Source organism: Volvox carteri, assembly GCF_000143455.1.
Source record: "Volvox carteri f. nagariensis unplaced genomic scaffold VOLCAscaffold_47, whole genome shotgun sequence".
Classification (NCBI taxonomy): Eukaryota; Viridiplantae; Chlorophyta; class Chlorophyceae; order Chlamydomonadales; family Volvocaceae; genus Volvox; species Volvox carteri.
In genome coordinates this window covers 289400-308725 of record NW_003307590.1, presented here as the reverse complement: position 1 = coordinate 308725, position 19326 = coordinate 289400, and the positions used below count along the sequence as shown (strand labels likewise).

General features: G+C 57.2%; 3 protein-coding genes across 3 annotated transcripts; 1 reads left to right on the top strand and 2 right to left on the bottom strand.

Annotated features, from left to right (window-relative positions):
• Window positions 1-323: 323 nt before the first annotated feature.
• VOLCADRAFT_95816 (uncharacterized protein) lies at window positions 324-3672 on the bottom strand (the record flags this gene model as incomplete). The annotated part of the gene is made up of 5 exons (XM_002954887.1): window positions 324-1148; window positions 1918-2055; window positions 2614-2743; window positions 3096-3251; window positions 3644-3672. The coding sequence occupies 5 exons, from the start codon at window positions 3670-3672 to the stop codon at window positions 324-326; spliced, it is 1278 nt and encodes a 425-aa protein (XP_002954933.1).
• Window positions 3673-4725: 1053 nt separating this feature from the next.
• VOLCADRAFT_43060 (uncharacterized protein) lies at window positions 4726-9756 on the top strand (the record flags this gene model as incomplete). Its single annotated transcript, XM_002954938.1, has 12 exons — window positions 4726-4825; window positions 4955-5060; window positions 6091-6205; window positions 6344-6439; window positions 6553-6645; window positions 7075-7179; window positions 7616-7720; window positions 7914-7987; window positions 8212-8345; window positions 8468-8478; window positions 9189-9281; window positions 9676-9756. Coding segments are annotated over 12 exons (1113 nt in total), but the record flags the coding sequence as incomplete, so codon positions are not given.
• Window positions 9757-12427: 2671 nt separating this feature from the next.
• On the bottom strand, window positions 12428-19184 carry VOLCADRAFT_95814 (uncharacterized protein; the record flags this gene model as incomplete). Its single annotated transcript, XM_002954886.1, has 10 exons — window positions 12428-12619; window positions 12733-12846; window positions 12983-13120; window positions 13733-13758; window positions 14683-15244; window positions 15289-15560; window positions 16122-16466; window positions 16689-17475; window positions 18674-18747; window positions 19145-19184. The coding sequence occupies 10 exons, from the start codon at window positions 19182-19184 to the stop codon at window positions 12428-12430; spliced, it is 2550 nt and encodes an 849-aa protein (XP_002954932.1).
• Window positions 19185-19326: the final 142 nt, after the last annotated feature.

Here is a 19326-nt window from a genome sequence, read left to right as displayed (position 1 = left end):
GTGGAGGTGCACGCGCCCCTGCCAGATCATGAACCTCTAACCTAAAACACCCAAGAACGTCTTTTAGCGCAATGCATCAAGACGCCCGTCACGCGAGCCATGCACTCCCTTAATCACAGGGGCCACCACCATCTTCCCGACCAGGCCACCCAACCCCAACCCCACACCAGCCATGCCATCTCAGCATGGCCCTGCCTCCTCACCATTTAAACCCACGTCGCCAAGAACCTCTTCCTCCTCATTATCACCACATTAATAATTAGTCCCCATCCCCACCATCATTATCATTATCCTCCTCCTCGTCGTTATCATCATCATCTTGATTACCGTCGCCGCACGTACTCCAGCAGCCGCCGTTGGCCCCGCACAAGTGGTGCCAGACCCTCCTTCAAGCTGGTGAACCAGTGGCTCCAGTCCCAAGCCCCGGGCCGCCCTTCCTCCGGACCCCGAACCCGGATAAGAAGAAACTCCGCACAGCACAACTTGCCCTCGTGATCGCCGTTCGGGTTGTCCTCCCGAGACACAATCGCATAGCCCAACCGCGCCAGATGCAAAAACATGAGGCTAAGCTCACCACCGTAAACCCGCTGCCGCTTGGACGCTGCCGCCAAAACGGCGTCGCGTGAAGCGCGTGAAGCGCGCATCGTCGCGCGCTTGCCGTACAGCCACCAGGCCAGAGCACTGTACCGTGGCCGCGGTGGGGGCGGTGGCGGCGGCACCGTCAGCGTGAACTTCTCGACCCAGTTGTGAATTTCGATGGCGAGGAAAGCGGGCAATCCCGGCGTGTCTGGGCCCCATTCAGAAATCAGCTGCCACTCAAAGCCCTCAACGTCGATTTTGAGGATGAACACCTCGGGCGCCGATTCGCGTCGGCGTGAGCGGCCGCTGCTCCCGCCGCCAGCCCAGAGCCCGCCGCGCTGCAGCAGCCGCCTCCGCCACCACCGGCCGCCTACCAAGCCCTTACCACGAGCCAGCGCAACCTCGTCGTCAACATCCTCGCCGGCTTCTGTTACACCGGTCATGTGCAGTGCCGCCTCCGCCTCCGTCGCGATGTCCGAACCGAGGTGGCCTTCCTGCAGCCTACGACCCCGTACAGCATCCGGGGATGGAGGCCTTGCCTCACGTATAACACCCTCCCAACTGAGCACCTGTAAAACCAAACCAGCGACGTTCGAAACCGGGAGTGAAACACGGGACATGTTGTGGCACGGTGTGTGGGGTACTGCTGCAGGTTGACCCAGATCACAGAACGCGCGGCAACAAAGTCAGTTCGCGGGGCTAGGACTTGTTAGCAACAGCTGCCGGCGACGAGACCCACATCGCCAAGGCTTCCTTCCACGCGCGGCTTTTTTACCATACTGCAGATCTGACATGCGATACTTTCTCCTTCTCCGAGATATGCTTCCACTTCGCACAACAGAGCAGCATGTGGCTCTTGATCGAGTCTGAAAACCGGGACGACATACGGATGCGACGGTCATAATGGCCAGAAGCATGCAGTCCCTCCTCTTGGTCTAAGAGTTCCCATCGAGCTCGCGTGGCCTTATGCCAGAGCAGCACGGCCCCCTTTCGTTGACAAAGTGTTAAGAAAGCATTGTCCACAAACATGGTCTACAAGCCTAGATAGGATAGGTCAGATAGGCGATCATTTTGGCTTTGGCCGGTCCACACCCCGGTCCATCTGGGTTATTCCCAAGTTAACGCACTACTCAACATCTAGCCGGTCCGAGCGACTTTTAGCCCATGAACAAGTTGCGTTCATGTGCTATATGGGCTCGGTATTTCATATACTTTCGGTACTTCACATATGCCCCACACACATTGATGCGGAATGCGAAAAGAAGGATAAAGGGAGTGCAAAACGTGCGCAAATCGACGTTGAACTACCAACTGCTTTCCGTACATGCAATGTCGTACCTGTGTCGGGTTCTCCTGCGCCATTTCCTGGCTACCAACGCAGTAAGGGTGGAACGTGTGGCGGACGGGATCTATGGACTCGAAATGAGTGGCGTTCCCAAGCATCCCTGTCGTACAGTCGAACGTATGTACGGTGCACTGCGGGGTACGTACGGAAAAGGCAGCGCAAAAGACATCAGAAGCGCAAAGGGGTCTGTTGAGGGCAAAGAAAAACGTCCATGGAGTTCGAATGGATGGTTCTGGGGTTCTGGTGTCAAACGAGCGGCTTTGCGGGAAGCTGCTTCTGGCATTTTCCAGGCTTGACCACAGCAGTATATGGCCGGTCAAGGACGCGTCAAACGAGGCAAGGGCTTGTCGGTCGAGGTGCTGTTGGCACATCCACTATCCATGAAACGTGTTTGCCCGGGAGTTGTTAGTGCAAATCTAGTGCAAATCTCCGCTCACAACGTAAAATGTTCGGTCAGCTACCACATGTACCGGGTATACAAGGTACGCGACAACCACCAAGGCTACGCGGCACAAGGCACTCTGCGGCACATGCACAATCAACGCCCGTCCCAGATGCCGCACATACCCATCCGCCGTACAATACAGTCCTCTCTAACATCCAGCCGTATCATATCACTCGCCCGGCAAAACGCACCACACGAGCATATTATATGTCCCACGCGCACACCCACATCCACACATGCGCACCGGCGTCATGTCCAAGGCCGCTTCTTCAAATTCAAATTGATCATTGGATCCAAACGACAGCACTACACAGCCGGGTCGAGCTGTCCTTGGGAAGGGGACGCACATCCACTTGGCGCCATCCACCCATTGACTGCGGAAAATAAAATGGGAGAAGGGAACGGCTTACGTCACAAGGTGGGTCGAGGGCCCAAATCATGGGTAGAACGGGCCATCGGGGCGGTGAAGAACAGAGAGGCAGTAGAGAACGGCTGAACAGATGGGAGATCCGCGGATATGAAAACGCGATCTGGGTCAGGGTTGAATCTGGGTGGGAGTTGGGAGGAAGGGAATATCCTGTAGTTTGGAACAAGATCTTGGCGAAGATTCAGGTAGAAGTTACATTGAAGGTACATTTCTGTCCCTAGGTTTACCCTGCCCCTTTCGACGGAAATCCCTACGGCCGCCAGCCGCGACTTTACGGCACCCTCGGTTGGACTACTCACGTGGGGTGCGCTGTGGGCCCTGTGGGGTCCAGCCTCATCAGCTTGGAGGGCGGCGGACATGTGACCACTGGATCGTACAAGTCGAAAGGCACCTGGCCGAGCACGTGACTGGAGTAGAGCTTGCCCAGCGTGTTGAGCAGCAGCTGAGACTCCCACCTGTCAAGCGATATCGGTTGAGAGTTACACGTGGTGTGATGTAATGTCTTGAAAGCTTGCCCTTGAATGGTCCCGACGGGCCAGGAGGCTTTTGAGGCACACGAAGTGGAATTGAGCTCGTGGGGTGTAAGACAGAGATTAAGGAGCCACTTAACCACATGTTCCATGTGTTGGTAGCCTCTATTTTTGAGGATGTGGGAAATCTGGGATGCCAAGTCAGTAGGTTTTCGACGTAGCTGGATCATCTTTGGCATTCCACAACAGCAGCTCTACTCCTCACACAAACTAGACTACAGTGCCAAACCGAAATGCCGCTGCGCGGGCGATGGCCACTGTCAACGATGATGTTCTCGACAACAGCTTATTCAAGGCGGATCAGAGCGGAAGCCAACCTTGAGAGGTTTCGCTGTGCGTCACGCATCCAGTCTGCACCACCGTCCTGTGGCAAGCCTCGGCGAAGGAGGTTCGAGCCATATGCCGGAACCGCCTCTTGCAAGACAAGCCATGAAATCGCCAGTAAAATTACAAAAAGGGTGTGCCTATCCATAAGCGCAGGTTGCTTTTAAGCAGTAAGAGTATTAATTTTAAAATACGTCACATCAACATGCTACAAGGGCAGGTCCGGTAATAATGGATGGCAGATCATTCTTCTTGTTAGTAAGGTTGGGCTTGTACAACTCCAAAACCTGCAAGCTTAGGAAAAACATCGTGCAGAGTACGGACCGATGTAACTGAATCGCTGGGAACAGGCTCCTCCTTACATCCGAAGCACTGGCATAAGAACGCTTCTGTCATGGCCGCACATTGAAAGACGGCATGTGATCGAGATAGCCATTTCGCAGCTTGTTGTTTACCAGTTTTTTTTCTCAAATCCCGTTAAGTCAGTTTGTGTAGGGACCGGGTTCGGCCCCCACTTGAAGCACAGGGTATTGGATAAGGTTTGAAAGAAGAATGTACTCTCCGCGGATTTGGCTATGAACCAGGGAGTTCAGAGTTCCTCACGACCTGGGCAGCAGGTTGCGTGCTGGTTCCGCCCCGGAATTGCGGTAGGCGTCAACCTCTAGCCCGCACAAGTGAACCAGGTTCACACCTAAACCCAATCCGTGCTTCGTTTGTCGCAATTCCACACCCCTCGGACCCTCTGCAGTCCCTGCGCTTCGCCATAAAAGCTGCAGCTTAAAATAGCTGTAACGGCGTTGTCGGAGGTTTGCAGCTGAGGTTAATTGATTTGCTCTGGTAGCTGAAGAACCCACCCTGTCGTGCATTATTCATGTTCTCCAGAAGACCAAAACAACCGAGACACCATCTCTAAGCACTATGGCACCAATAGGAGCTAAGTAAACATTCAAGCTTTAGACGGCCATTCATTTACCAAGCTAGCGCGTCACAAACACACTAGAGCGAGCGAGCTGGTGAAGCCGGCCCTTGTATAGGTGCAAGGATGGCACAGCAGCTCCTTGCGCCTATTGCGCAGATAGTAGATCAGCGGCAAAAGACAGAGGCTTACAAGAACGCGTTGCAGCAGATCCTGGATGCTGGGGAGCCGGAAGCATGCAAGGACTTCGTCCACCACAGTAAGATCTGGAAAACAATTAGGTTAAAAACTCATCAAAGACTTCCAGTCTACTTCCCCTGGCTTCTGACTGTACAGCACGAACCCGACCCATCCCTACGTAATGAGCTTCTTCCTTCTTACGTCGCAGTGCTGACAGATGAGGTGCCCCTGGTCATCAGCCGGCAGCTGCTGCTTATGTTCGCCCAGGGCATCTCGCGTCTCCCAATTGCAGCCCATGTGTCGGTAGCCACCGCGTGAGTATCCCAGAACCAGTCAAACACAGCTACGAGGAACAAAGCGGAGCTCACACATACCTTTAGGAGGGGAAGGGTTGAGGGGAGAATGTGGCCTGTGAAGTAAAGGCTCAAGAATTTGCGGTTGCTCGGAAGCTCTCGCCGGATTCCTCCCTCACCACGACTTTCGCGAGACCTCGCTTCAGCGATGTGCAGATGACCCAACGTTCCCCCTCCTGCAACCCCTCATCCTCTCTTAGTGCATCGGCAGGGAACGTCCTGCAGCCGCGCACAACCCAACTTTGGCCTAGTACGCGCTTTCCAGCTTTCCACTCCCTTCTCCTCCTCCTTCCCCCAAACCACCACCACTTAAAAAAGACACACAAACGACACACATTTCCGCTATCCGCGCACAGTCCATCCGTATTGTCAGCCTGAACTTACCAATAATGCAACCAGCGCACAGCTGCGTTTGCGTGGCGCGGTTGATGCGCTTGAAAAGGTAATTGCGATTCCTTCACTTTTTTCGTGTTCTATCTATAGCACTCCCATATGTCAGTAACCATATGCCCAACATATACCTCCGCAGATTAGCGTAGTTACGCTAATGTGCCTCAAAAGCAGGCGTATATCATCTTCGCCTTTCCAAAAAAGGTGGAACCCCTTCTTCCCCTCTACGGGACTTTTTCACCCCCTGAAGGGGACAACCCTTTAGGGGAACCAAAGTCTTTGAACTACTTTCCGGACCGCCCCCACAGATACACATATACGATACGATCCCACACCAGGCTACGATCGCGCACTTAAACTGTACTCATACACGACCTCCAGCCTTCGCCCGAGCGCCCTTCACCCAGACCGAGCATAGTGCTACGAGAGATGTGGTAAAGAAACAAGTCGACTCTTTCCGCTAACGGCCGACGCCCCGAACCGCCGCGCCTCCCCCACTTTCATGGCACATGGCCCCCTTGGTGTGCGTTTTCTAATAGATAACGTTCTCCCCGTTCTCCCCCCCGCTCTCTCCCCCACCCGCACCCCCTGCCCAATGCAGGGCTCTGGAGCGGCTCCAGCCCCGAGTGGTTTCCTTCGAGGACAGCGTAGTTCTGCTGAGGGAGACCTTGGCGGAGGCGCTGGAGAAGGAGGAGGAGTGGAGCAGAGCAGCGCAGGTAGGGGGGAAGGGAAGGGAAGGGGGGGGCTTGAAGAGGGAATGAGGGGAAAGACAAGCGATTGCTGGGGTGGAGTTCTGGTACGTGTGTGTTGTGTATGTATCGTTGATGGTTGGTGGTTTCTGTTGCCGTTACCAGGTGCTGTCCGGCATCGACTTGGAATCGGGCGGTCGCGCAATGGAGCCGTCTTACAAGCTCAGTAAGAACATCAAGATCGCGATGCTGTACCTGGAGGTGAGTGAAGAAGGACACTGTGTCGCGCCGTACGATAAATACGTCCTGTCGTACAATGGACTTGCAGTCACGGTTCCCTGGTTTCTCTCTTTTCCCCTGTCTTTCTTTTGCAGGATGATGACTCGGTCAATGCAGAAATGCACATCAAGAAGGCGGCGGCGCTCATTAGCAGCTGCAAGGATGAAGGGCTGGAGCTGCAGTACAAGGTACGGATGTACGGCGGCGCATATAGGGGGGCTAGAGCCGCATTCCTCTTGCACTCGTATATGTATGTATGTATGTATGTATATATGTATGTATGTATGTATGTATGTATGTATGTACGTATGTGTGCTTGCTGCCACTTCTCGCACTTCAACGTGGTGATGTGCTGCACTGCATCGACAGTTTCCGAACCTGCTGGACGAGCCCACTGTACGGAACTGTACGGCGCCCTCTACTTGCCCATCTGACTGCATCTTTCCTTTCCTTTTTCACCCTGAGCACACCGCAGCACTGCCCAGGGGCGACTGGTAGGAAAAGCTCCTGACCCCCATGGGGCGGCACAACGGGCGTGTGTGAGAAGAGTTCACCCCTCCCCAACCCCAACCTCCCCAACCTCCCCCTCCCCCCTACTTCCCCCCCCTGCCCTCAAGACCTGCTATGCCCGCATCCTGGACGCCAAGCGCCGCTTCCTGGAGGCCGCACTGCGGTACTACGAACTGTCCTCCATAAGGCCCGCGGCGGCGGGGAGTCTGCAGGTGGGGGGAGGGTGTTGGGCGGGGGGACAGCTCCCCACAGCCTACACACAGATTTTGGTCGTTTTTCGGGAGTGTGCAGTTCTCTGTTCTAACTGTGCTAACTGTGCTAACCGTCGCTCCCTTCGCCGGCCCTTTCCTTTTGTGGTTCGTATGTCTCATTGGGCTCACTGGGTTTCCCCTTGAAATTCGACAACCCTACCTAACCCGACAACCCCAAATAGATAGATAGATAGATAGATACATGCATACTACGTACATACGTACAACATGTCAGCACTGTGTATGTGTGTGCGTGTATTGCCACCAATCTGTTTCCAACTCCGTTTGTGTGCCGTGCCGTGCCGTGTCGTGTCATGTCTTGCTCCGTGTTTATTACGTGTATGTATGTATGTATGTATGTATGTATGTATGTATGATGTGTATCTCTGCTGTCCAGTTGGACGAGGGCGATTTGGAGACCGCGCTGCGTTCCGCCATCACGTGCACCGTACTGGCACCCGCGGGGCCGCAGAGGTCGAGGATGCTGGCGGCGCTGTACAAGGTACGATAACTGTTGGGTCGCGGAAAATGTTTCAATGTTTGCTTTCTGACGGCGAGGGAGGGGCCGCACTGCGAGGGTCTGTCTGTAGGGAGGGGGGGGGGCAGGGAGGTCTCTTTCAGTCGCGCTACATCTATCCGCTTCTCGCGCTCTCCCCCTCACTTTCCTTGTGTACGGCCGCTATTGTACGGTACAGGACGAGCGCAGCTCCCGATTGGGCGACCTTTACCCCTTTTTGCAAAAGGTCTATTTGGAGAGGATCTTGGACAGGTGGGGGGGTAAAAGAGGGGGGTAGGTTGGTAGGGGAGGTGTGAGATAGGGACCCGATTTGACGTTTGTTTACAACGATCTCTGTACTAATGGTTCTTTCTATTGTATGTGGTTATTTGCGGCTTACAGTTGATTTATGTTTGACTTGTGTTTTGGCCATTCCATATGGCCATATGGAAATCGGATTCGTCGGTTGAAGAAGTAGTACTTGTCTCCGACTGCAGGGCGGAGGTGGAGGCCTTCGCAAAGGGCCTCAAACCGCACCAGGTAGCACTAGTAGGCGGCGGCGGAACCGTTTTGGATCGAGCTGTCGTACAACACAACCTGGCGGCGGCGTCGCGGCTGTACAGCAACATTAGTACGGAGCAGGCAAGTCGCAACCCATATGGATGTACGACATGGTACGGCACGACACGTGATCCAATGTACCCAAGAAAGGAGCTGCACTCCTTGGCGCGCGTGTGATGGCCATTGTTTTAGGATTAGGGGCAGTGTTGAGTCCGCGGCCTGCAGACCGGCGTGCGCGTGTGTGTATGTTGTTACAGGGTGGTATAGCTTCACCAGCGGCCCCCTTTCCCTTGGAGGCAGTTCCCTGCTCTCCCCTGCTAGAGGGGCACCCTAATCCATTCAACCCATCCGACTTCAGAATGTATTCGCTGGGTTCAGCAACTCACCACCAGCATCCAACCAAATCTAGCGGATCAACGGCGCCTCAACTTAGTTCCTGGTCAGCTCGCAAGTTGATTTTATCACGTCCTACATCGTCCATATGATGGGGGGCCACCTCCCATTTCAACACTCCACAAACACCCGAGGAGCCGGCAGGCGGATTTGAACCCGGGTCGGCCGGGAGCTGAAGTCAGGCCTTAACCTCTGCCAGCCGCCTGTGTATGTATGTGTATATATGTGTGTGTGTATGTATGTGTATATATGTATATGTGTGTGTATGTTACATATCGAGGCAGAGTATGGTTATAACTAACCTTAACGGAGTATTGTCTCCATCATCATCGTCATTATCGTGCTCTCGTATTCGTTCGCACCCTCCGTTCCTATGCGGCCACATGTATTGTCGGCAGTGTCTGTGTCTGCCTCCTCCCCACCCATAATACGACGTCTAAAACCCTAACACCCCCCACCCCCCCACCCCCCCTGCGCTCTCCCGGCCACCCTCCCCTGTCCCGCGTGTCCCCCCCCGCAGCTGGGGGGTCTACTGGGCTTGAGTGCGGAGGCGGCGGAGGCGGTGGCGGCGGATATGGTGGCGGAGGGCCGCATGGCGGGGAGCATTGACCAGGTGAGGTGGGGTGAGGTGAGGTGTGCAGTCAGTCGGTCGGTCGGGTATTGGACCACGTGTGTGTGTGTGTGTGTGTGTGTGTGTGAAGTTGCATGTGAAGCCCGGAGCTGATGATGATGATGAGGATGATGATGAGGATGGAGATGATGACCGGTGGAAGAGTTTGAGGAGGGGACGGGAGGGCTGGGTGAAGTGCTTGCAAGGGGGCGTGAAGGGAGGGGGAGGGAGGGGAAGGGAGGGGGCCTGGGTTTTAGGGCTTTAGGTCTACCTGTGTGTGGAGGGGAGTTTTCAGGAGGTGTGTGTGGGGGGGGGGGAGTGCACTGGTACGCCCCGGGGAAAACCCCTCACGGAGTCATGTCGGTAACTCTCATAACCTGCCGTACATGTCGTACAGGTGGATCAGCTGATTCACTTTGGTTCCAAGGTGGAGGTGGAGGCGCTGCTTAGATGGGACGACTCCATCCGGGCCGCTTGCACCAAGGCAAGTACGGCATATGTGTTAAAACCGCATAAGAAAAAGACACAGCACGAGCATTCTCTCTCTGCTCCATCCTTGCCTGGCGATTGCTCTCTTTCCTTTCGCTACGCTTGCAGCAGACATGCCTGTTGCATGCCCAAAGCGACGTACAGTACACATACATACATACACACGCACACACACACACGCCCCCCCTCGTCTCCCACACGTCTTGTCTCCTCTCGTCCGTGCTTCGTCGTACTCCACCGCTGATGTGGAAGAAGCAAACGTCTTCTCGCCGCCGGTGCATTTTCAATACACCGGTGGGCTGGGGATCGATCGCTACAGTGGGGGGATGGGAGGGGGCCCAGCACCAAACAGCTCACAAGCAGCTCAGCCCGGATCTCCGCCAGTAGCTCCAGTAATGAGTAGCTTGAGTTCTCTTCTTGAGACGCTTCGTCTCTTCGTCTCTTCATACTGCCCTCCGGCGGTGTATGGAATGTAATAGCAGTGCCTGGTGTAAATATATATTATGCTGTGTGGTAACCTTCAGATTACCCTTCGGGTTACCCTTCAACTCTTTCTGCCTCTCTCCCCCTCTCTGACGCTGTTACACTGGCACACTTTGGCACACGCTATGACGGCGGGTCGGGGGGGATCGAGAGGGACAGTAGAATACCCGGGGGGGGTTAGGCGCGCTCACTACATACATACATACAGCAGCACCGCACCGCACCGCACCGCACCGCACCGCGTACACACATACACACATACATACACACACATCCTCTGCGCTGTCCGTCTATTTCTGCTTCACTCGCCAGTGGTTCATCTTAACCCCCCACCCCACCCCTTCCTGCGCAGGTCAGCGAGTTGGTGGACAGCGTGACCGCGCTGGGACTGGCCGGCCCGGCAGCGCCCGTCTCCACAGCGGCAGCTGCGAGGTGACGTGTGTGGAGAGCGGTGCGCCTCGCCTGTGTGAAATGCATCTCCCCCAAGAAATGCATCACCTTCCTCCCCCTCCTCCCTTGTCGCCTCCGTAAAAGAGCCATGCGCGTCAAGGAAATGCTCTGGCTGCGGTCTTGGATTCAGAATCCGGCAAAAACTGGCCCCATTGGATCCAGGATCCGGCACGGCATCCTGCGCAGCAGTTTCTCTTTTCTGGGCCCCGTGTATGTGGGGCCCAGGATGCACTGCACTGCACTGCACTGCGGCCACTGGGGGACGTGCGGGTGTGTGGGCGGCAGCATTCACGGATGGGCCACGTGAAGTGGGCGAAGGCGGTGGGACGAGAGGCCTCCGGGGGAAGGTCTCAGGGTGCCAGATTCAATGTTGCCGTTTGTAGCGCCGTATGTGTGTTGGTTCATTTGCCAGGCTAGGCTGTTTTGCTCACGACGGCGGGTGCGACGGTTTGTCGTCATGGACCCTTCCGCCCCCTCCCCCCCCCCGATCGTCATGGCCAATAACCCCCCCCCCCTTCCGGTAGGAGGCGTTGAAGCCGGACTTGGGGGGGGAGCCCCGTTATTCGTTTTTCCGATGTAGATATTCAGTTGGAAGTGTTCACAATACGTACAACACCCGGTGGTGCAGCTGTAGTGGCACAGCACAGGACTTCCTCATAATGAGGACTGGGGGAGGGGAAAGATGCCACATGTGGCGGCGGGGAAGGCCCGTAACGCATTTTGCGCGGTGCGGTTCGTCCCCCCGGCGTCCACCACCACGCGGGTCCATGTGGTATCGTCACAAACCCCAATGACATGTGGCGGGGAAGGAGTACATGAGAATGTGGCGGACAGGGGGGCGCCTGGTCCTCCCGCAATCAATGAGAGGCCAGCGGAGGAGGCGAATTGTGATAGATAGATAGGGGAATGGTGCACAGCTATTAGTAGTTGTGCTGCCTGCTCTGTGCAACCCGACGGTAGATATAGGCGAGGGAGAGCTGGCACCACACGCGGCCTAGCAGCAAGTTATGGGCCGACGCCACGCGCACAATAAAAAAAGGCATTATTCTCAATGTCTTGACTCTCTTGCAGTGTTAGGTGAGCGCACAGGGAAGAGTCTTTTGCTGCTGTCGCGTCACAATACGCAGCTTTCCTGCCTGCATGTATGTATGTTGTTACAGGGTGGTATAGCTTCACCAGCGGCCTCCTTTCCCTTGGAGGCAGTTCCCTGCTCTCCCCTGCGAGAGGGGCACCCTAATCCATTCACCTCATCCGACTTCAGAATGTATTCGTTGGGTTCAGCAACTCACCACCAGCATCCAACCAAATCTAGCGGATCAACGGCGCCTCAACTTGTATGTATGTATGTGTTTTACACAATTGTTCACATCGGAGATTCCAGTCGCTACCAGCGTTGCGGTGCCCTTCCTTCGCCCCCTATATGGGCACAAAGGACCCCCCGAACGAGGCCAGACATCACCATCGAAAACTTGAGAAAAAAGCAAAAACATTCCCGCGAAACGACCCCTATCTACGAAAACAGTCGCAAAGAAAGCAAAAACACTCGTGCATGAGCGCTCCACTACTACATATACATCGCACAACATACAGCAATACATAGCAAGACAGGGTTAATGCAGCTACCTACCTACCTACCTACCTACCTAAAACCTGCGGGATGCATCTCCTGCAGGCATAAAGGTGACTACAGACCGCCGAACTAACCTCGGCACAACACAACCACGGCATCATCCAACCACTGGCTTGCGAAGCATTGACAAGATATCGACAAATGCGCGCTTGGCAGTGGGAACTCCCAGGGGACGGTCGCCGCATTCCACTGCCGCGCCCTGAAAACGATCCAAACCTCCCCCCTCGTCCCCCTCCCCCCCCCCCAGTGCCGCACTGCTATCTACCCAACAAAAGATCTCCGGCATCTCCTGACGAAGTTAGTGTGGGCAGATGGTGGGGGTAATGCAACAGACAGGTAAGAACGAGGGCGTGGTTACTTGCTCACTTTCTCATCCACAGATCGTCCCGCCAAGTCACGCACCTCGTTCACCCTGTGCCGCTGCCCTCCGTGTCCCCACCTCCACCTCCACCTCCACCTCCACCTCCACCTCCACCTCGCGGGTCTATATTCCCCTCCTGGGAAGGCGGGTTGAGACTGAGAGGAGCACGCTACGGAACCCACATGAAGGCATGAAACGCATTTTAATCCTGCGGCGTCGCTGCCAAGCCTCGAAAGCTCACAGCAGCATGCACCAGCTACTACGTCTAACGCGCTACCGCAACGGCAACACCTTGGTACCAGCAGCACCAGCACCGGCCGCGGGAGACGGCGTCAAGCAGGAGCAGCACCAGCAACCAGCGCCATCGTCATGCTCATTAACCTCGTCGTCGCCGTCGCCACGTCGGGAGCTCGTGAACTCAGCTCCGACCTGAGTGGCAAAGGGATAACATTTGGAATATGAAATTTGAGCGGCGTTGCATGGCGTCGCCTGCACGACATGGCAACAACAGACTTATGATACGGCGATTGCAGCGGCCGTACAGACGAGGAGTGCGGGGAGTGGGACTAGCAAGAGCCATCGCACCAGGATCTTCTGACAACGAAATGAAATATGCGTTGGAATGTGGCTGCTGATGTGGTCGGATATATATCGTCACGAAAACGCAGCGCTCTTTTGTGTACAAAGAAAATTCAAATTTAAATTTAAGATTACGAAACGCCACAGCGATGCAACAGGACCCATATGAGCTGCTCACCGACAGAGCTAAACGCCCCATCACTGCCTCGCTCCATTATGCGCCAAACTTCCATCCAAGCTTGCCCCAAAACGTGAACGAGAGAGACACAAGAGCTAGGGTCGGCGCGCAACGCCCCCAGGAGGAGGAGGAGGAGGAGGATGGACCTGGAGGCGCCACACGCTTCGGCCTGCCCTGGCCTGGCCGTAGTTGGCTCCCCCTTCCCCGTAATTTGCCTAGAGGTATCGTCCAAGTAAGGTCCCAGCCCGCGGTGGCCCCCGACGGATGGAGGCCCCCTGACTCACCTCCTGACTCACCTCCTCCAGGGCAGCTGGGCAGCAGGGGACAGGAAAGACCTGTAGAGAATTAACTAGGTAGGTAGGTAGGTAGGTAGGTAGGTAGGTAGGTAGGTAGGTAGGTGACTAGTTGGCGTTAGAGAAGCTGCCATTCCCGGGCCATTCATTTGCGAACCGCTGATGCCCCCCGGGGAGCGACGTCCTCCGCTACCCCACCCACCCACTGGTGGGAGGTCGTGACCAGGGGGAAGGTATAGGGTAGAGGTAGGGGGGTAGGGGGGAGCGGGTAATGACGGCTAGCAGGCAGGCAGGAGTTGTGGGTTGGTCGTCCGCAATGCCACCGGTGGTGGAGTAAGACCTTGATGCTGCGTATCTGCTTGTTATATGCTGCTGCTACTGCTGCTGCTACTGCTACTGCTGCTGCTACTACTGCTACTGCTGCTGCTACTAATACTACTGCTACGGCTGCTACTAATACTACTGCCGCTACTAATACTGCTGCTACTGCTGCTACTGTTGCTGCTACTGCTACTAATACTACTGCTGGTGCTCCTGCCGCTCTTTCCGTCACCTTCCTCCTCCGTTCGTCTCCTCTCGAAGCACCGCAGCCCCTACCTAGAAGCGCTTCCCGGACCGTGTACGAACAGTGTACGATCATGCGGCTGCCGCTACTCCCCCCCCGGTCGCTCCTGCTGCGACGGCAGCTCTTGCTGCCGCTGCAGCTGCTCGTCCTGCTGCTGCTCGTCCTGCTGCACCTAATCTTAAAAAATCAACCAAGCAACCAACCCTAACGGCAACGACGCGTCAATACACAGCGAACCGCGCCATCATTGCAGCAGCCACCAATCGCAAGTCTCCGGACCTAGGCGCCCTCGTGGGTGCCAGTGAAACTTGCCGCCGCCGCCGCAGTAGTGGCGGCAGTAGTGGCGGCAGTAGTGGCGGTAGTAGTGGCGGCTCACGGCGGCACACGGCGGCCGCTGCTCCTCCCCTCGCCACTGCCCTGACCCCTCCGGCTGTTGCTGCTGCTGCTGCTGCTGCCGCCAGTGCCGGTGCTGTTGAAGCCCACGACCCCACTTGCGATGGTGGCTGCCCCTCTTCCGCCGTACATGGTGCCCTTTTTGCTGCAGCGGCCGCGGCCGCCAAGACGTCCGACACGACGAGAAGAGAAGCGGGCAGTAGATCCTCCTGCGACTGCCTCTCCGTAGGCAGCGGCGACGGCGGCGGCGGCGACGGCGGCGACGGCAGCAGCGGCAATCCCGCCGTAGGGCTTCCCCTGACCGCCCGCTCGAGCTTCACGACGATCGTCAAAGCGGCGGCGGCGACTTCCTCGGTTTCCCCGGATTCCCCCTCCTCCTTCTCCTCCTTGCCATCCGCCGCCTCTTTGACCGCGGCTACAGCCGCCGCCGGGGCCCCAGATCCGTCTTCCGCACCCGATGCTGCTACAGCTGCTGCTGTACGGCCGGCGACAGCTTCCAGCCGGAGCACATCCCCTGGAGCCGCTCCCACGCCCCGCAGCCAGCCCTTGATGCCCGTCAGGAACCAGTACGGCATCGCCGTACGCTTACCATTGCTACCAAAACCGTAGCTCCGGAGACAGCACCCGCCGGCCCCGCGGGTCCCGGAAGCTGCTGCGGCTCCAGTTTGACCGGTACGGCTTTGCCCATCTCGACGGCGGCCTCCGGCCCTAATAGCTGCCGTACAACGGCAATGGGGACGTACACGTGCATCCTGAAGCTGTAGTACGACAGGGGTACGATGCAGGGCGTGGCGGCTGCCGGGTCGGCGGCCTCTACCACCGCGCGGCCGTCGGGCAGTAGCGACACTCGCAACCTGTCGCCTGGGGTCACACCCAGATCGCGAACCAGAGCTGCCGTACGAGTTAGCACGAGGCCGTGCAAGCTCGGCGGCCCCACGTACAAGCCGATGTCGTACTCTTGCAGCGTCGACGAGGCCGTACCGGCGGCGGCGCCGCCGCCCTTGGCGGCCCTGTCGTCACCGTCGCCGTTGCCGTCTGCCACTCTACGGTACAGCCGTAGCTTCTGGTTGGTGTAGCTGTTGCTACTGCCGCTGCTACTGCCCCCACCATCGCGAATGGCCCTCATCGCGAGGGCCCGCTGCAGCGCCTGCGGGAAGGCGGTGCGAATGGCCTTACGGCCCGTAAGATTCCAGTCGCTGCGAACCCGGAGAAAGCACCCAGCGGCCCCAGCGGCGCCGTCACATTCCCCCCCCCCGGCGCCGCCGCCCCTCAGCGCCAGGTGCCGATGGAGCGCATCTTGCCGCCGCTGGCGGACGCCGACGCGCTGCTGCTGCTGCTGCTGCTGCTGCTGCAGAGTCGCCGAAGCGCCGCCGCCGCCGCCGCCGCCACATCCACATCCACCAGAAGCCGTATTGCTCTCACCGGTTCCTACCCCCCCTCCTAGACTCGGCACCGCGGCATCAGACTTCCCGCGCCTGAATCGGCACAATGTGATTGCAACACTGGCGGCCGCCGCCGAGCCGCCTCCGCCGCCTCCACCTCCGCCGCCTCCGCCGCTTCCGCCTCCGCGAGTTTCCGCCACGGGATTCGCCGCTCTCCTGAGGTGCAGCTGGTCCCCGGGAACAGCTCCCCCAGCGCGCAGCCAGGGCCTCGCCCCCTTCAGGTACCAGAGCACCGCCGCCACGGGGCCCCTGCTGCCGTACGTGTAGCTCTGGAGGTAAGCGCATCCCTGGAGCTGTGGCGGCACTCGGGGCCCCTGCTGCCGTACTGTGCCGGCGGCGCCGCCGGGGGAAGCCGCGGATGTCTTTGTCCGGATGTCCGGTGCTACGGACACATCATCATGGTGATTGGCAGTAGCATGTGCGCCAGCAGCAGCCGCAGCAGTAGCAGTAGCAGTAGCATCACCAGCAGTAGCGGTATCCGTCCCGGGGTGATCGGCCTCCAGGCTTACTTGTACGACCAGCCCCGCCTGACTGGCCACTTCCTCACCCAATAGCTGCCGTACGATTTCGGTGGGAATGTATACCTTGTGCCCTAGGTACGTCGCCGTCAGAGGTACGACGTACGCCAGACCAACGTCAGCGACAACGTCGGCGGAGGCAGCAGTAGCCGCGCCCGCCGCCCGCCCCGCCGCTTTCATCACCACCGCTCGGCCGTCCGGCAGTAGCGACAGTCGAAGCTTGTCGCCAGGTCCCGCATCCAGATCACGAAGTAAATCTGCCGTACGGGAGAGACGACACACTACGGTCCTGTGGTACACCCACGCATGCATGCTGATGGTGTACGGCACCGCTGCTACAGCCGCAGCGTCACTATTGGCGTCAGCGCCGGCGGAGGCGCCCTTATCGGGTTGTTGCGGCAGTAGCAGTAGTACGACACTTTGAGGCTCTCCACTCGCGATGGCAGCCTGTAGCTGGTTTGGGAAGGCGGCACGGATGGCCTTCATGCCGTACAGGTCGCGGCTGCCGTGGATCTTGAGCACATAAGCCCCACTGGCTGTAGCAGTTGCAGCTGCGGCTGTTGGCGCGATGGGATCTGCCCTTGGGGACCCCCGGCCACCGCCCCCATCCCCTTCACCTTCACCTTCGCAATGCCTGACACAGGAACTGGTGCTAGATTCGATGCTGCCGTCGGTGCTGCTGCTGCTGCTACTGCTGCTGTGGATTGCGGCCCCGGCGCCATCATCATCCTCGCGGCCGCTTCCTGCACGGCTGCCATTAGTGCGGGTCAGGCTTTTGGCGCCACCACCACCACCGCCGCTGACCGGCATTGCCGGCTGGTGCATTGTCGGAGGAGGAGAGGAGGAGGTCGAAGGAGTAAATGCCGGCGCCGCAAATGCGGTGTGGTGGATTGGTAAAAACGGGTTGCGTTACGGGCGAGGACGATGCCGCTGTCCCGATGATGAAAGGCACGGTCAAGCAGGAGGCCCTTTACTTTTGAGTGCCGCAGGTGCTCTGCTGCAATTGGCAACGGCCAGGGTCGTTGCAAACCAGGGATGATGCTTGAGCGTCCAGGCCCGAAGGATGGCGTACTGAACTTAAGAGGAGCAGGCTGACGAGAGGAGTAGATGATTAGGACTGCAAGCAGGGCAAGTCAGCGGAGAATCCGTATGCATGCACGGAGTTGACGGAGAAGGGCAAACGGTTGCAAGTGGATAGCTAGACCTAAGCCAAGAGGCGTACCTAAGGCTACGGTTGCAAGATGTGTGTCGCGGTATTCGCAGATAGTTGTTGGGGCACCCAAGCTCGGGAAATGTGCGCTGATTGGACGTGAAAAGATGCGATCCTACTGCCGCCAAGCCGTTCGCAATTAAGCTTTTGATATGCTGAAATGGGCTTAATCTGTAATTGGGTGCTAGCTTGGCAATCGGTCTGCTGTCCGGACTGCAGTAATTAACTGTCCCGCCCTTCCCCGATAAAGCCTCAAATCCAAGAAAAACACGAAGAATCAATAAATCATCATTCAACCAGCCGTTCTAATCTATACAAAATTAGCCATGCTTTCAGGCGGCCGTCGCAAGCTGCAAGTTATCGTACTATATCCATCGCAATCCATCAAGCAATGCTCGGTTTGCTGCAATCTCGGCTTTCCTGCACAATTCATTCCGTGTAAAAACAACACACAAGTTATTTGAACTGGAATTCTGGGCGGTATGGCCGTTTCTGTACAGCAGCGGCGGATCTGGGTTATTGGGTTTCGCAGCCGCACCCTTCTGTCCATGTCCCGAGCAAGGGGTCGATGCCGCCCAAGGCCGTCAATTATTGAGCACCGTTAAACCGTACAAGACTCTAGGGCCTCCAGTTGACATGTTAACAAGCAGGCACCGGCTGCAACTGCCGCCCCCAAGAGCGAGAGCAAGATGAGAGGGAGAGAAAGAGGGAGCGCGCGCGCGCGAGAGCAGCGCTGAGCCCCTCAACGAGAGTTTCCCGTTCCCACCAGCCACGTTAGGAAATCTGCAGATATCCACAGCTTACATACGCCACAGGCCATATACATAAACAAGTGCTGCACATCTGCACAGCCTTGGTTTCCGCACCAGTACTACTTCCTGGCAGCAGAGCCAGCGGCAACAAGGTTAACGAGGTGAAGGAGGCGAAGGAGGCAAAGGAGATTCGTGCCGTCGGCAGAAAAACCGCTGTCGACGCATCACATGCACGCATACACACACAGACATACCCACACATACACATACATACATACATACAACAAACGTGGAATTGTAAACCTCCGTAAACCCCGAACCTCCAAACACACACGTGCGCACGCACAGCACTGCCCGTACAGCACCGTGCCAGGTACTACGCACATGGCAATGGCAGACACACGGGTTGCGCATATGCTCATGCTAGCACAGGCCCCCGCCTGCATCTGCATCTGCACCTGCAAACCCAGGATGGTGGATGCCAAATGGAATGAAACTCTTCACCCCAGCACTCCCCACTCACCCCAAGACCACCCAAAGTGAGACCACTCTCCAGGAAGCATGTAGGAGAGGGACCAGCGCGAGAATATTCCCCGCTTGTACGACACCACATTCTTCCGCTCTTCCCCTTTCCGCCCTCCTCTCTCTTTCTCCGCCGGTCACGCTAGATCCATTTCTTCACCAATCTTCCGGTCTTTGGTCTGG